We start from the raw sequence: 17,500 nt of genomic DNA, 5'->3' as shown, positions 1-17,500 counted from the left end.
CAGACAGAACAGCAGCCATGGGCCAGAAGCTGGAGAAGCTGTCGGAAAAAGACGCGGAGTCACTTGATAATTCCGATTGGTCGGAGCAAACTGGAGACACCCAGCGGTCAGAGACTGCAGAGCAAGAAGAGAGCAAGGATCAGGACCATGGACCTCAGAGCACTGGTGGGATTAGTGGGATCAGTGTCAGCAGCCAGCATACAGAGGAGCTCACCGTCACTTCTACACGTACAGACCCCCAAACAGGGCAGCCAATCAGGCCTCGAGGTCAGCAGGAGCCCCCTCTGAACACCAGCAGAGAGCGGGTGGGTGGAGACACGGAGAGGGTCACTCCAACTGTTGTAGAGGAGTCAAAAACCGTCCTGAGTCCGAAGGAGACGACACAAAGTTCCAACAGAAAGCGAGGATCTGAGAAGAAGGCTGTGGCCGGTAGCAGGACTGCAGCTATGGACGGGAAGAAACCAGAAACGGACTGTGGCAAGTTTAGTCCTGAGACTCAAGCCAGCGGCCTGACAGCTTCACGCAACCCCGCTAATGAGGAAGACTTTGTGGTTCTGGAGAGGGATGAGACCTGGATGTTGTCTGATGGGGGAAGTAACATTGTTTGTGACCACAGGATTAAAACAGAGGAGCCTCAGTCATCTGTAAAAAGAGGAGTTGACGAAGAAGCTTCTGACGCCGACGTTAACCTCCCACGACCGTCCAGGAGTACCCTTCAAGAAGAGGGTGGTGAGAAGAAAAGCAGAAGAAAGTCTGACACGTCTTTAGTCACGACTGAGACTGTGGCCACTCATGCCAGGAGTTCACCCACAGCCTGTTTAGGGAGGGAAACGGGTCGACATTTGGCTGAAGTGACAGGCAGCAGGTGTCAGCTAAAAGGAGTCGGTCATGTCGGAGCTGCTCACAGAGAGACAACTGGTGGAGGAGAAGCAGAGACGGAGCACAAGTCCAATGACCACGGCAGAGGACCCATTTCTGCTCACATCAAGCAATGTAAAAATCAGGATAAGGAAAGCCACAATTTAGGGTTTGTTACGCAACAACTTCAACAAAAGTCCCATCAGAACAAGTTTGTTGGTGCCGTCCCTCGTTGTTCATGTAGCAAGACGGATGACAGCCAAGTGTTCGACAAAGTCACCACCTCTCAGCCGCCAGAGGCCATGATCTCTGACTCTGCAATGATCTCTGACTCTTCAATGATCTCTGACTCTGCAATGATCTCTGACTCTGCAATGATCTCTGACTCTTCAATGATCTCTGACTCTGCAATGATCTCTGACTCTGTAATGATCTCTGACTCTTCAATGATCTCTGACTCTGCAATGATCTCTGACTCTTCAATGATCTCTGACTCTGCAATCTTACAACTGCAAGACAATCCCTCCTTTTCCTTGGAGCACTGTGATCTGATCCCTGTGAATGAAGGCTGTGAAGGAAAGACGCAGGTCGCGAGCTTGAAGAAGGCGAGTGAGCTTGTTTGCTTCTCTGCTGTCATCACACCTCCACCTTTAACTCATCTGTTGGCCAAGAAAGACGTGACGACAGCAACAACAATATCGGCAGATGCCGCATCCGCCTCATGCGGTTCCAAAGACGAGTCTGCTCCAAAAGAAAAACCCAAAGTCAGAGGTCCGCCTCCACCTGTCCCCAAAAAACCTAAAAACCCATTTATAAAGCTCAAAACAGCCCAATTAATGTCTACTGATGTGCAAAGAAGAGGTAAAGATCACCTGCGTTCTGAGGAGAGAGTCAAGAGGAGACACACGTTTCACTTTAACAAACACCTTCCATGCAACGCTGCAGCCAATCAGGACATGTGCTTGCTGTTGGATGAAAAGGGTACTTACACCATGAAGACCAACATCCGCCGGCTGTCAGCTGACCTCAGCCCTTCGGACCATCTCTCCCTCGACCACCTGGATGACCAGTACGGAGATACCATCGACTTTGACTACTGCGTGCGGGTGGCCAAACTGTCTCCAGAGGAAGACGCACAAAACCTGGACATGTTGCAGAGAAGAGTGTTCCTTGAGAGGCGATCCCGGTGTCGATGGTCGCCTCCTCCTGCTGCCAAAAAGCCCCCAAATCTGTTTTCCTCCACAGAGACTCTCGGCGTGCCTGAGGTCACATCAGAGAAGGAAATCCGCAGAACAAAACCTGCTTGTTCAGGGAAAAGAGAGATGCACCCTGAGCTCCTTTCTGAAAGAGTCCGCACACAGGTCAGCGATGACATCCCCGGTAACTATGGTAACCACAAAGATACGACTGATCAGAGTAGCGAGAGAGATGCAGGAAGTGATGTGGGTTCCTACAAGCCCGTGGCGGAAATGATCAAAGAAACAAACCAGAGACATCCGGGCCGGGCTAAACCCGAAGTGGCCAAATCTCTGGTTCGTGTGGCCGAGCAGAGTCCAAGTTTGAAAGTTTCCCAAATGAAAAATGCCTTCGATGTCCCAAAGAGATCCAAAGAGAGACCAGCAGAAGTGCAGCCTTCTCCAAAGAAAGGTAGGTCGTGTTTTCAGACACATCGGGGCTTTTATTTCTTTAAAGCATTGATACAGAAATACGTGTTATGAGTTTCCTCATACAGCAAAACAAAACTCTTTGCTTCAGCTGGACACGTTTTCATGTTTTACCGTTAAAGGATTTAAATTTAACGTTTGAGGTGAACCTCTTCCCTGCTGGACTGGTGTATTAAACGTATTTAAAACTAATTTGATAAATTTGAAAATTAATTGTCAAGTTAAGGTCAAAGTTGTCGACATACTCCCGGACGGATTAAGACTCATTGTGACTCCATATATTTCCCTGAGGAGTCACTAGAAAACACAACAGGCCTAAAAGGAGTGAAAACTGGTGTTTCATCCACAAACACAACCCTGAAATAATGTGACTGGTACTCCGTGTCTGACGGACGGGGAATTAGGAAAATATTCTGCTAAAATAATTGTACTTTCATGTTTTTGCTGTTCTTAATTGAAAGCAGTTGGTTTATTCATGATGAAGGAAACAACTGTTGGAAAGTGTCCGTGAGGTTCAGTCTTCTGGGATCGGCTGCACACCTTAAAGAAACAAGCAAGCAAACAAAAGCACATAAACCATCGTTTCTTCCTTCTATAACTCCCATCGATTTATTAACAATTTCATCAGCCGGTTACATGAATGTTCTATCATTTTAATCAACGGCATTGTTAAAAAATCTACTAATGCAACTAAGGAAAGTCTCCTGATTAGATCAGAATAGATGAGGATGATTATTACTCAGACATGTGGACATGTTATATCATCTAGGACCTCAACGACTCACCACCATCATCCAAACTGGACAAGACATAAAAAAACATCTAACCAAACACTTCAAATCTGTTTTGTGACACCATAATTACTAAGAAGACAACAAGAGACATGGATAACAGCTGATTTCCCACAGCTCTTATGATACTGTGTGTATGTGGGTGCAGAACCGACTATTGGGGGTTTCTTTATTGTGTTTGGGCAGGACAGGCTTGGTGGGGGTGGTGGTGGAGGAGGTGGTGGTGGAGGTGTGGGGGGGGGGGGTTTCATCCAAAAGATGCTGCTGGTAAGAATCCCACATTTCTTCATAGTTGAACAAAATGTACCGATTAAAGGCGTCTCCTTTAAAAAAGACAGGAGGTGGAACTGGGAGAACCCGGTTCCCCTGCAGCCCATCCACAGCCTCCGGAGACGGAACCGGACTGCTCCTTTGCGCATGTGCTGTAGCCGGTCGTCAACGTATCCTATTGAATTTAACAACGACATGAGAATAGACGGCTGCTAGTCTTCCGCAGGTGAGGAGCGGTCTGGAGATGCTCTGTGCTGCAGCCGGCCTCCTGAAATACCGACAGATTTAAAAGCTGCTGCCGGACACATCTGCACTGAGGAGCGGAACCGAGCGGAACCGAGCGTCGCGGGGCTTTTTGTGTGGAGAGCAGCTACCGAGTACCGTCCTGCAGGAGAAGGGCGCGCCGGGACCACATTCATGTGTCGGGACTGATTCGCCCGCGCGTACGAAAATCTTGAATAGATTTAGGAGGTAAGAAAGTCTGGACGTGTCTCTGCTTATTTGACGTGTGATCTGTCGCTCGGAGTTCAGCAGCATCCTTCATGGACAGATCTGCACAGCTGGTGGCGCTCCACCGCTGCTAACAGTTAGCAGCGTGCTAACCCATCAGCAGCGCTCCACCGCTGCTAACAGTTAGCAGCGTGCTAACCCATCAGCAGCGCTCCACCGCTGCTAACAGTTAGCAGCGTGCTAACCCATCAGCAGCGCTCCACCGCTGCTAACAGTTAGCAGCGTGCTAACCCATCAGCAGCGCTCCACCGCTGCTAACAGTTAGCAGCGTGCTAACCATCAGCAGACATCCGGCAGCCCGCTGCTCGTTTTATTGTGGAAACACCACGGAAGTCCCAGATGTGAAGTATTTAAGAGAAAAACAGTCCTCTGGTCTCTCCTCCGGTCCTCCTCCGGTGTCCCCTCCGGACCGACCCGCGGCGCCGCTGCCCGGTTAGCATCGTCTCACCGGAAACAATAAATGTCTCTTTAATTTCACACCTTAATATTTGTGACTGATGTCAATGTTGAAGAAACTTTACTTTGTGGTGTTTTAAAGGTTTCCACATCTGGAGACTCAGAATCTACCGGTAGTCCCGGTATTCCTGGTAGTCCGGTATTTCCGGTAGTCCCGGTATTCCTGGTAGTCCGGTATTTCCGGTAGTCTGGTATTTCCGGTATTCCCGGTAGTCCTGGTATTTCCGGTAGTCCCGGTATTCCTGGTAGTCCAGTATTTCCGGTAGTCCGGTATTCCTGGTAGTCCGGTATTTCCAGTAGTCCGGTAGTCCTGGTAGTCCGGTATTTCCGGTAGTCCCGGTATTTCCGGTAGTCCTGGTAGTCTGGTATTTCCGGTAGTCCCGGTATTCCCGGTAGTCTGGTATTTTCGGTAGTCCGGTATTCCCGGTAGTCTGGTATTTCCAGTAGTCCCGGTAGTCTGGCATTTCCGGTAGTCTGGTATTTCCGGTATTCCCGGTAGTCTGGTATTTCCAGTAGTCCCGGTAGTCCGGTATTCCCGGTAGTCTGGTATTCCCGGTAGTCTGGTATTTCCAGTAGTCCCGGTATTCCCGGTAGTCTGATATTTCCGGTATTCCCGGTAGTCTGGTATTTCCAGTAGTCCCGGTGTTCCCGGTAGTCTGGTATTTCCAGTAGTCCCGGTGTTCCCGGTAGTCTGGTATTTCCGGTATTCCCGGTAGTCTGGTATTTCCGGTAGTACCGGTAGTCCCGGTAATGCTACGGTAGCAACGGCTACTTTATCTTTAACTCTCTTTGAAGCTCTCCGAACCAGCTGGTCTCAAACCTTCATATTTAATATCCACAGCCGAGCTTTAGTCTTCATGGCTCAGTTCTTCGTTCACTGCCGGTTCCGACCGGGAGGAACGGACCCGACTGGGAGGAGCGGTTCCGACCGGGAGGAGCGGACCTGCCGGGTTTGGTGCTAACATCAGCTAACGTTAGCCACCAACCATTGTTCCACACAGACGGCGTTCAGCCTCCGTTCACCGGAACCTGCCGCTCCAGAACCTACCGGGAAACCTGCCGCTCCAGAACCTACCGGGAAACCTGCCGGTCCACTTAGTCTGCCGCTCCAGAACCTACCGGGCCGGTATTAGACTTGAAGCCAGACTCCTGCAGAGCCGCTGACTTCATCTCAGTGATATCACAGATCAAACACCATCAGAACACCATCAGAACACCATCATTAGAACACCTTCATGAGAACACCACCATCAGAACACCATCAGAACACCTTCATGAGAACACCACCATCATCAGAACACCATCAGAACACCATCAGTACACCATCAGAACACCATCAGTACACCATCAGAACACCATCAGAATACCACCATGAGAACACCACCATCAGAACACCATCAGAACACCATCATTAGAACACCTTCATGAGAACACCACCATCAGAACACCATCAGAACACCTTCATGAGAACACCACCATCATCAGAACACCATCAGAACACCATCATCGGAACACCACCATCAGAACACCATCAATACACCATCAGAACACCATCAGAATACCACCATGAGAACACCACCATGAGAACACCACCATCAGAACACCACCATCAGTACATCACCATCAGAACACCACCATCAGAACACCACCATCGGAACACCACCATCGGAACACCATCAGAATACCATCAGACCATCATCAGAACACCTTCATGAGAACACCACCATCAGAACACCACCATCAGTACACCATCATCAGAACACCACCATCAGTACACCATCAGAATACCACCATCAGACCATCATCAGAACACCTTCATCAGAACACCACCATCAGAATACCATCAGAACACCACCATCAGCACACCATCAGAACACCACCATCAGTACATCATCAGAACACCACCATCAGTACACCATCAGAATACCACCATCAGACCATCATCAGAACACCATCATCAGAACACCATCAGAACACCTTCATCAGAACACCACCATCAGAACACCACCATCAGTACACCATCAGAATACCATCAGAACACCACCATCAGTACACCATCAGAACACCACCATCAGAACACCACCATCAGTACACCATCATCAGAACACCACCAGAACACCATCATCAGTTTTATTCATTGTAGTTGTGTTTTGTGCAATTTTTTTTTTAAACCATAAATGTGTTTAAATGCTTGTTTGACTTCACAGTCTACAAAATTAAACATGTAAGAATCATAAATACACGAGAATAAAAAGTTGTCCAATTAGACGAGCTGCAACGAAACATTCTGTCCCGTCTCATCACTAAATGTCCCAAACAGCTTGTATGAGGCTTTCAGGTAGAAACACGTCTTCACGTGTAGTTGGCGTGTTTGCTGTCACGTGTTCTCCGGTGTAGCTGAGGTCCCAGCGGCAGCTGGTTCAGGAGAGAACCGGAGAACCACGGCCGACATGCTGCAGCAAAGCATCACTAGAAGAACCAAAGGTTCTTCTGGAGGTTCAACACATCTGGTTCTCATGTTCTGGTGACAGAGCAGATGTTTGATGCCGACAGGAAGAACTATTGTCTCCACTTCATGAACAACTTCTCATGACGCTGAAGGCAAAATGAGTTTAAAAAAGGTCGACTGAAGGTCAACATTTCAGATGATTTCCTGAATGTTGGAGCAGCGACAGGAACATATAACGTTCCTGCCTCCTCCATAGACCCTCGGATGTAGTGTGTTGTCCATGTTTAGGGTTGAACTGCATTCAAAATATCGTATGTTGACAAACTAGACTTCAAATACACCTTTCTAATAAAACGATGCATATTAATGTTCACGACTGAACAGCTGTTTCTCTTCGTCTCAAGTCTTGTGACCTTCACAGCGATAAGAAGAGAAACAGCTGGAGGAAAGACTCACTTGATTTCATTTCTGTTGAGTCCTTTGGATGCATGAAGTCAAACACCTCCTCATCTCAGACTGCTGTCAGTAAACCAGCATTAGATTTACCTTCTACTTCCTGTTTCTACTGCAGCGTGCTTCATTCGCACATCTGGAGCCGAACATCTGGTCACTGACTCGCTGCTCTCGTTTGTCTTCCTGCAGATATGTTGCGGCGAGTTGTGCGACAGAGCAAGTTCCGCCATGTGTTCGGTCAGGCGGTGAGGAACGACCAGAGCTACGATGACATCCGAGTGTCCCGGGTCACGTGGGACAGCTCCTTCTGCGCCGTCAACCCCAAGTTTGTTGCCATCATCATCGAGGCCAGCGGGGGCGGAGCCTTCCTGGTCCTTCCTCTGCAGAAGGTGAGGCGGCCATCACAGTTAAGAGGTTGTGTTGCTCTCATGTCAAAGAGCACTGAAGTCCTGTAGACTTCAGAGAGACGTTTTACTGATGGTCCAAAAGAACCGGTTCCTCTGGGACGGTTCCTCTGGGACGCTGCATCACACGTCTTCATAGTGGGACGATCAGCAGCGTTCTGCAGCTCCGCTCCCACAGCCTGGTGCTGTTTATACTAATACTCCTACTGCATATATTAATACTACGAGCTGCATATATTAATACTACGAGCTGCATATACTAATACTCCTAACTGCATATATTAATACTACGAGCTGCACATATTAATACTCCTAACTACATATATTAATACTACGAACTGTATATATTAATACTCCGAGCTGCACATATTAATACTCCTAACTGCATATATTAATACTCCTACCTGCACATATTAATACTCCGAGCTGCACATATTAATACTCCTAACTGCATATATTAATACTCCTACCTGCACATATTAATACTCCGAGCTGCACATATTAATACTCCTAACTGCACATATTAATACTCCGAGCTGAACATATTAATACGCCGAGCTGAACATATTAATACTCCTAACTACATATATTAATACTACGAACTGTATATATTAATACTCCGAGCTGCACATATTAATACTCCTAACTGCACATATTAATACTCCGAGCTGCCCATATTAATACTCCGAGCTGAACATATTAATACTCCTAACTACATATATTAATACTACAAACTGTATATATTAATACTCCGAGCTGCACATATTAATACTCCTAACTGCATATATTAATACTACGAGCTGCATATATTAATACTACGAGCTGCACATATTAATACTACGAACTGCATATATTAATAATCTGAGCTGCACATATTAATACTACGAACTGCAAAATATTAATAATCCGAGCTGCACATATTAATACGTATTGTTGTAGTTGACTTCTCACAGCAGCTGAAGGAATACCAAGCTGGAACCTGAATATGGGCTGACTCAGCGAATGTCTACAACCAGCCCAGAACACTACAACACAACTGTAGTGATGACATCATACTGTTAATGGAACTGATGTTGGAAGTTGTAACGCTTCAACATGACATGAACACAGGAATAGTCATGTCGTATGTCATTTCTAGCCGTGTGTGCATCATAGCAGGATGTCAGTCAGTCAGTCAGTCAGTCAGTCAGTCAGTCAGTCACCAGATGTATAAATTATACTATAAACCTCCCATTGGTTGGTTATTTCCATCTGCAGCTGTTTTAGCCATTTTGATGTCACAGTTCCATCAAAACACATTATGACACTATTTCCGGCGAGCACCGTTGAGATGACGTGATTGGTTTAAAGAAATCCAAACAACCCAGAGTGTCCTGCTCCATCAGAATGAGTTCTCCAGTGCTGTCACAGAGCCAGTCCGCTGATCCAGACTGGAATATCTCAACAAATACTGGATGATTGCCTTGAAACCTTGTGCAGAAGTTCATGAGGATACATCCTGATGACTTCTACGATCCGGCACCATCAGCAGCTGGACATTTGTGGTTTTGAATAAAAGGGCGTGATAACTACTGCCTGTTTGATGCAACGGTTCATGGACCTGCAGGATCAACTGTGATAACGGTGGTGACCTCCTCAGCTTCCATCCAGCACGTCGTAGATCAACAGGAACTCTCTTTTTACTACTAATTATTGATGCCAGAACGCTCACATGCTTCACTATGATGACGATACTGTTGGACCTCCTCCAGTCAGCGTGCTGGTACTGTCGCGGTGAGCCTGCTGATGGAGCTGCTGTCGGACAGCTGCTGCAATGGCTGCACATTTGTAGTCTTGGAATGCGATTTGGGCATTTTTTTTTTTTTTTTTTTTTTTTTTTTTTTTAACACAAAAGTCAGAAATTGTGTCTTTAATTATCCAGTAAGATTAAAAACGTGTGTAGCACCGAGCCTTGAGGATCAAAGTTTGATACTGAGGGTGGAAAAGCCATCTAGAGGTTGTAACTGTCTCATTATAGGATTCAGAACATGGATTCTGCAGGCCGGGTCTTCAGTGTGCTGCTGCTCCCTGGGGCTCATATCTGTAATCAATGTCGACATGGACCTGATAGTGACGCCATCCGGTGGGAATCATGTTCCAGTTACTGCATTGATACTCACAGAAAGGACGCGACAGGATTTTAGTCCACTGGGTTAATTCATTTATGCATAACGTCCTGCCTGTGGAAAAGCTGCTGTAACTGTGGGCTAATCAGAGATGCTAATCTGTAACTGATGAAGTCATCACAGGAAAAATGTGTTGACTGTGTTTGGACATGAAAATGATAGTTATAAAAATGATATTGATCAGGCAGGAGCATCAAACGGAGCTCTAATCTGCTGTTTGGAACTCATTCACAGCTTCAGTCCTCTTTTTGCTGGTTTTACGTGGCTGTTATCATAATTTATTTAAAACCATCAAACTTGAGTTGATGTCTTATTCATTTGAAAGTGTATCTATATACAATTGTTTTAGCCTCTATTGTCAGTTTCTTGTTTTTTAGGTGAGTATGAAGAGAAATGTGTGTTAAACTGTAATGGCTGAAATATGTCTTGTAAGAAGCGTGTTTGTCGTCCGTGTTCATTTGTCTGCCTGAGCTCCACTCTGCATCCTCTGTAACAAACTTATCTTCTGTGTCGTAGACCGGCCGCATAGACAAGGTCTACCCGACTGTATGTGGTCACACGGGCCCCGTGTTGGACATCGACTGGTGTCCTCATAATGACCTGGTCATCGCCAGCGGGTCGGAGGACTGCGCGGTCATGGTAAGGTCATGAGCGTTTTATTTTGCTGGTTTGTTGGGTTTATGCTGTTTGACATGTAGTGCTGTCAGTACTCGGACACTCGGTCACATGACTTCACATCTCCACCGCTGTATTCAGCAAAGTAGGAAATGTAGAGCGGTCGGAGATTTGACATTTTAATTCCTTTTTTTTTGTACTCAACACCAAATATGATGTCAAGATATTTTTTACATTGTAAAAACATCATTCAAAGAAATCTGGAGGATTATTGTTGCAGAATTTCAAAGGATGTGGTGAATATGAAGGAGGACAAAATAACAGTATGCCATGTAATATCCTGTATTCTAGAGCCTTTCTGAAGCCATGATGTTGGATATTTGTTGTTTACCGTATATATTCACGAGGATCTACTTTTAGATTTTTTTTTTGAGAAAATGTCTTTTTTTAAGTGTAGATGACGGTTTCTTTTTATTTCAGGTTTTGTGTGCATGTGTAACAGTCAAGCTTGACTTGTAATACTGTCAGCGTTTTGTCTTATTGAAAATGTTGAATATCATCAGCATCATCACAGGATTCATCTACTCTAGTAGTACGCCATGCTTTAATGTTGGAGCTGTTTGGTTGACAGATTATCTCCTTGTAGCTCATCATTTCCTTCATCTGCTGCAGGTGTGGCAGGTCCCTGAGAACGGGCTGGAGACGCCGCTGTCGGAGCCTGTGGTCGTGTTACAGGGCCACTCTAAGAGGGTCGGCATCGTGTCGTGGCATCCCACCGCTCGCAACGTTCTCCTCAGTGCAGGTAATCTTTAACGGAGGTTTGTGGTTCCCCTCATTCCTTCAAAGTAAAATGATGCTGTGCGTTTGTCTGCCGTCTGACCGGGTCTCAGCGCCTTCTGTTGGTTGCTTTGTTTGCTGGAATAAAGCTGCACAGAGAGCTGAGTGCACTCAGACTGTCGTGTCCATTTCAGGGTGTGACAACCAGGTCATCATCTGGAATGTGGTGACGGGCGAGGCTGTGATCAACCTGGAGGACATGCACCCCGACGTTATCTTCAGCGTCAGCTGGAGCCGCAACGGCAGCTTGCTGTGCACCGCCTGCAAGGACAAGAAGGTCCGCGTCATCGACCCTCGTAAAAAGAAGGTCGTGGCGGTAAGTGAAAGCTCTTCGCATGTGGTTTAATCTCCACACAGCAAGATGCCGGTGAGGCCTTCGGTCATGACTACAAGTGTGTTTCTGTTTTTAGGAGAAGGACAAAGCTCACGAAGGAGCTCGACCAATGAGAGCCATCTTTTTAGCAAATGGGAACATTTTCACCACCGGATTCAGCCGCATGAGCGAGCGCCAGCTCGCCCTGTGGAAATCTGTATGTTATTTAATCCTTACACATATTGTCTGTTGTTGTCTGTATGACACTGGTGTGACTTGTGATGTTGAAGTTGCTTTGCACACCTTCCTGTCCTGATAAAGGCCAAATATTTTGAGTGCTCTGCATGAGTTTCCACCGAGCTGTCTGAATATGAGATGAGGAATAAAGGTTTTCTGTTATTCTCTCTGTACGCTGAGGCTGTAACACCTCTTCTCCACCTGGGGGCGCTAAATTCACACAAGTGTTACATTCACACAGAGACTTCAGTTTTCCAGCGTTTTCATGTAATGTCAGAGTCTTGATTTGTTCTCGTTCATTATGGTCTGTAAATATACAACTTAAGGTTCTTCAGGACTGCGCCATCACTTCAAACTTTGTGTCTCCAGGACACCATGGATGAGCCGATATGCGTTCAAGAGATGGACACCAGTAACGGAGTTTTGCTGCCCTTCTACGACTCCGACACCAATGTGGTGTACCTGTGTGGAAAGGTAAGCTGCTTTAGGATTTACATATGTAGTTTTGTATTAAAGGAGGAGATTGAAAGACTGACTTTTAACTGTGACTGTGTCCTCAGGGGGACAGCAGCATTCGGTACTTTGAGATCACTGATGAGGCCCCGTTTGTTCACTACCTCAGCACCTTCTCCACCAAGGAGCCCCAGAGGGGGATGGGATACATGCCCAAGAGAGGTCTGGATGTCAACAAATGTGAAATCGCAAGGTATTACAGCACATACGTGTTTCTATAACAAATAGTCCGTTGGTGCTCCTGTGGATTATGCAGATAACTTTGTGTAGATTTGATGTCTCCAGAAGCTGCTGCAAATGGGCATCGCTGGAGCTAATTTCATCTCCAGATAGTTGGTCTATACAGTGTCACAAAACACTGAAAAATACAGATTTCTCAAAGCCAAGCACCATATTTAAATGTGTTGTTTCATCCGACCAGCTGCTGTATGTGTATATATACATACTCTTACTGTTGTCTCTGATATTTATCATATTATGTAAATCATTTCTAGGTTTTACAAATTACACGAGAGAAAATGTGAACCGATCATCATGACAGTCCCACGCAAGGTCAGTGTGTTCATATCAAGTCATCACCATGGCGCTCTGTGGACCTCAACATCTCCCTCATGACCTTTCCCTGTTTCCTCTGCACCCATGCAGTCGGACCTGTTCCAGGACGACCTGTATCCCGACACAGCCGGGCCCGACCCCGCTCTGGAGGCAGAGGAGTGGTTCGCCGGCAAGAACGGAGGTCCTATCCTGATATCGCTCAAAGACGGCTACGTCTCCACGAAGAACCGGGACCTGAAAGTGGTCAAAAACGTCCTGGAGAGCAAGCAGGCCACAAAAGCAGAAAACATGTCGCCTGTGCAGAAGCACGCTGCTCCACAGCCCTCAGTAGTGAGTGTCGGCCTCCGCTGATCCAAATCATTTACTTATTTTCTATTTTGTAAAATATCGTAATTTGGTCTTTAAAAAAGTTCACTTTTCAGACACTTGTTATTTTGCTGACATTTCGACTCCTCCATTTACACTACTTATTATGGTTGGAACAATTTGAGGAAGTTGTGAATCAGCACATACTTTGGTGTTTGGGTCACAAATGAGTGGAACAGCAAAGGAAAATGTTTAGAGCTCGTGCTCCTCGTTATCTTTCAAACCCCTGCTCCCTTTTCCAGGATGAACAAACACCATTTCTTTAGAAGGAGATATGATCATGTCTGTCTTGAGTCTCTACATTTTTAGCAGCCAGATGTCATTTCAAGCGAACTCTCTCTTTGTTTCTGAATAGAAAATGGAGGACAAACTGGAAGAGGTACTCCGAGAGTTCAAGTCACTCAGGGACCGTGTCATCCTCCAGGACCGTCGAATCGCCAGACTGGAAGAGCAGGTCGCCAAGGTTGCCCTGTAAGCCCTCCCGGGACCGCTCCTAGTTTTGGGTCAGCCACCGCCAAATTCTCCAGATTGGGCTCCGCTGAGCTGGCGTTCCTCCTGCGGTGCCACCGAGCCGACATTCCAAAACCAACTTTTTATTTTTCCTCATCAAGCCTCCTGTTTCACACTTCGCCCGGACCCACACACAGAAAAGGAAAAACTCTTGCAGCTCATGTTCACATTTGAAGAAAAGACATTTTTGTTGAAAGAAAAGTCTTAATTTTTGTTTTATTTTGTGGTAAAACATTCTCATGAAGTTTGTACTTACTACTCAGAAACTGTATGTAGCATCAGTATTTCCATTGTTCTCTTTTGTGTTGCCAAATATGAATCGTGTGCAGTTTCTTGCACTGCTTTTACATTCATTTGTTTCTCCTGTTGTACATTCCAGTCACAACCTGGTAGAACCATATAGCCAAGCTGGAATTTTTTTAAACAATAGCTGTCGAACTTCTTCCCTCGCACCAGTTTGCTCATTGATATCCACCAGATTTATGAATGTGGAAGAATTCCTTCGAAAACATTTTGTTCCTGTAAATCCTGGACTTAAATTTAACATTGGGTTTTAATGGGTGGTGGGGGTGGGGTTGGGGTTGGAGTGGGGGGGGGGGGAGTTGCATCTCTCTGGTGTAAATGTTGTGCAAATGTAGTGGTGCCTCTTGTCACGGTTAAGGGTGAAACTAGCGTTGGCCTCTTCCAGTGCAGATTGGTGTTGGAGGGACCACTCACCCAGCGCCGTTCACTGAACACCTGACAAACAGTTCTGTGCACATAATAAAGATTTTACACATGAAAACCTCCATTTTCCCTCTATTCTCTCTTCTATCTTTCCCTTTGTCTCAGCAGGAGCTTCACATTTACTCCGTTTCATTCCTGCCATCTGACTGGATTTGAAATCTCTGAAGAAACACTTCCAACTTTTCAGGTTGGTGAAAACACGTCTCTGCTGGAGATGTCGTGTCCGTCTGACTACTTTTTATTAACAAGTGGCGCCAAGAATGAAATTAAATGACTGCTGTTGCATTTACTTAAGTACTGTGTCTTAATGCATCCGAGATATGATTTCCATTTCATACCACGTTATACTCTTTGCATCTTAGTGTTTTAAAAGAAAATGTAAATTTTCCAAATGACTACATTTGACAGCTACTTTTTTTACATGGAAAATGTATCATCATTAAATATGTGTTCGATATTAAACTGCTGAACTATCTAGAAGATAATTCTGCATTGACCAGCTATAACATTAAAACTGCTTGTGTTCATATATCATTCGTCATAATTCAGCAGTTCTTCTGACAGCGTAAAGAGTACTTTCAACTTGAAGTTTTGAATTGTCTGTTGTATTGTTGATATTTCCTCCAGAGCTGCTTTAACATGCGGATGGTGGATATGTTTAAAGAAGACGCTTGGTGCTTCTGTACTTAAGATGTGGGTGTGCAGCGCCGGCTAACGATGATTTCTATGACTGGTTATCAGTTGATCCAGGGGTGTAGCACAAAGTCCAGTGCCCGTCACACAAACAGTGTCTTGTGAAGGGTGCTGGGTAGTCAGCCCCCCCAACTCCACCCCAGAAATCATTTACCAACTGTTTCCTCAATTTAACAGTTAATTCACAACATGTACAAAATATTAGTTGAAGTCTTCAATAGTTTGACAGAATTGAAATCTGACTAAAAGATATCTAATATAGAATCATAAACAAGTGAAAATTCACAGTATAAAAACAGGACCAATGAATTTTTTTTAATATTTGCTTTCAAACATATTTGAGCAACAACATGTTCAGTTTATTCAGCTGCTCAGTGATGTGTTTCATTGACTTAAAAAAAAAAGACCGGCTTTACATGATGCATGTAGGTTTCAATTGTCTGTCAGGACTGTGCTTCTTTTTTCACAGCATGGTCGTGTTAAAAACTAAAAGCAAACAGCTTACTACCTTCCTGACATTTTTTTTGTTAACTCCTTTTCAATGTGAGTCACCAGTACAGGAAGTGATAGTTCTGATTTCCACACAAGACGAACATCTCTATTTCTTCACAGAGTACAAATGTAGGAGTCCATCTTCATCCTGAGACTGCAGTTGTTAAACACTCTAAAAAGCCAACACACAATCCAGACTTCAACACGGATTATGTGGGATTTCAGCTGCTTTTATTCCTCCATATAAAACACTGGACATATTGTTGTCCTCGTGAAACTGGTCCTGTGGTTGTCGTGTTTTTTACCTCACATGACATACAGCTTTACATCTTGGACAGAAATGTGATCAAGGCTTGACATGCGGGAAATTTCAGAGCAGTTTACAGAAGTGTGCACGTCCTGCTACTTTAGATAAAGTAGTAATCAGAATGAACAAAGAAAGCAGCTCCAGCTGAGCTCTTCAGCTTCCACCAGCGAGGTAAGATGCATCTTCTGGCAATAAATAAAATGAAGTTCCTAAAATATAGTAGCTGGGCTGATGTAGGTCTTTATTATGTCTTCAGCAATGATTAAAGCTGATCAATTTGATCTGGCTGTTGCGAGCTGAAGCCGAGTTTCAAAGGGAAGTGTCTTTCCGTATCTGACTTAACTGAAAATGTTTGACAAAAAAAGTCAACATTTCCTGTTTCTTTCTCAGGCAGTGCGACCGACTGTTTCAGTGCTGCGAGGATGTCCTGCCAGACCGGCTGAAACGAGCTGAACCTGACTTTTATCAGCTTTTATCCTCTCATCCATCCATCCCTCTACACCACCAGCAGCGAGGTAAGACGTCGACAGATGTCTCCCAGGACACATTTCAAAGTTGTTGTGGTTGAATGTTTCTGGCTTTAGGAAATGCAATGTTGTTGGATAATGCTACTTTAAAAAAATGCTCAGTTATCTTTTATGTTGATATTTTTAAGGAAACAGATTTATCGGCATTATTTTTCCTTCCGACTTGAAATCATTGTTCATTCTTCAGTTTCAGGAGAGATTTTGAATCTTTTTTTGCAGACTGAACTATAAACACAGAATGTGGTTTCTTCATCTACAGACTGCTTTTAGAAACGTTTAACATTAGCGATGTAAATACAGGACGTGTTATTTTCTTGTAAAAGTGGAGCCCAGGGCGTGGTGGTGAAAGACACATGATTGTTTCATCATAAGATGCCTCGCAGACACATGACGCATAGATTGTGTTTCCTGTGTGTGTTTTTTTACAACATCTGCAACTGTGTCATAGTAAAACTGCAACCAGTGAACTTTTCTGTGATTTCAGATCTTTTCTTGATGCTCCTCAGCATGAAGACGTTTCGGGCTTTGCTGTGGGTGACATGTGTTTTGTTAACCATGGAGTCAATGACTGCCTTCAGCCCAGAAACCAACAACATCACCTTCACTGTTGAGCCCAACAGGTCACCCCAGCAGCTGACCACCGCACACGGACTTCACAATAAAAGCGACTCGGAGACAACGGACAGCCCTGCGGACGTTAGTGCTGCTGCAGCAGCAGAGAGCACCGTGGTACCCACAGTGGACAACATGGACGCAACCGGCACGAACAAAACTCACAGCTCAAACACA

The 17,500-nt window shown here is 45.2% G+C and overlaps 2 protein-coding genes across 3 annotated transcripts in view; both read left to right on the top strand.

Annotated features, from left to right (window-relative positions):
- Positions 1-19: 19 nt before the first annotated feature.
- coro1cb (coronin, actin binding protein, 1Cb) lies at positions 20-14,112 on the top strand. Of its 2 annotated transcripts, none has more exons than XM_069713834.1 (11): positions 20-2,505; positions 7,641-7,840; positions 10,537-10,659; positions 11,308-11,437; positions 11,607-11,788; positions 11,883-12,002; positions 12,392-12,496; positions 12,583-12,728; positions 13,030-13,087; positions 13,181-13,420; positions 13,812-14,112. In XM_069713834.1, the coding sequence occupies exons 1-11, from the start codon at positions 447-449 to the stop codon at positions 13,929-13,931; spliced, it is 3,483 nt and encodes a 1,160-aa protein (XP_069569935.1). In that variant the 5' UTR covers positions 20-446; the 3' UTR covers positions 13,932-14,112. The 2 variants fall into 2 exon arrangements, with proteins under 2 accessions (XP_069569935.1, XP_069569936.1); XM_069713835.1 differs by lacking the exon at positions 20-2,505 and adding an exon at positions 3,732-4,054.
- A 457-nt stretch (positions 14,113-14,569) lies between these two features.
- The window catches only part of LOC138629863 (uncharacterized), a 4,683-nt gene continuing 1,752 nt past the window's right edge, over positions 14,570-17,500 (top strand). The window contains exons 1-4 of the mRNA XM_069713836.1: positions 14,570-14,879; positions 15,320-15,385; positions 16,575-16,699; positions 17,196-17,500. The exon at positions 17,196-17,500 is cut by the window's right edge and continues 1,752 nt beyond it. Coding sequence (XP_069569937.1) covers positions 15,384-15,385; positions 16,575-16,699; positions 17,196-17,500 — 432 coding nt within the window. The 5' untranslated portion in view covers positions 14,570-14,879; positions 15,320-15,383. The remainder of the gene's footprint in view (positions 14,880-15,319; positions 15,386-16,574; positions 16,700-17,195) is intronic.

The sequence above is a fragment of the Brachyistius frenatus genome, unplaced genomic scaffold, assembly GCF_029030835.1.
Source record: "Brachyistius frenatus isolate BFR_SWC_R1_liver_20210118 unplaced genomic scaffold, ASM2903083v1 Contig_122, whole genome shotgun sequence".
NCBI classification, from domain to species: Eukaryota; Metazoa; Chordata; class Actinopteri; family Embiotocidae; genus Brachyistius; species Brachyistius frenatus.
Note: the sequence above shows the minus strand (reverse complement) of the source record. Positions and strands in the feature narration are given on the sequence as shown.

Excerpts from the sequence above, each read along its gene's own strand:
- coro1cb (XM_069713834.1), top strand. The coding sequence starts at position 447 with ATGGACGGGAAGAAACCAGAAACGGACTGTGGCAAGTTTAGTCCTGAG. Across the intron at positions 7,841-10,536 it reads TGGTCCTTCCTCTGCAGAAG|ACCGGCCGCATAGACAAGGT; the intron begins GTGAGGCGGCCA and ends TCTGTGTCGTAG. Across the intron at positions 10,660-11,307 it reads CGGAGGACTGCGCGGTCATG|GTGTGGCAGGTCCCTGAGAA; the intron begins GTAAGGTCATGA and ends CATCTGCTGCAG.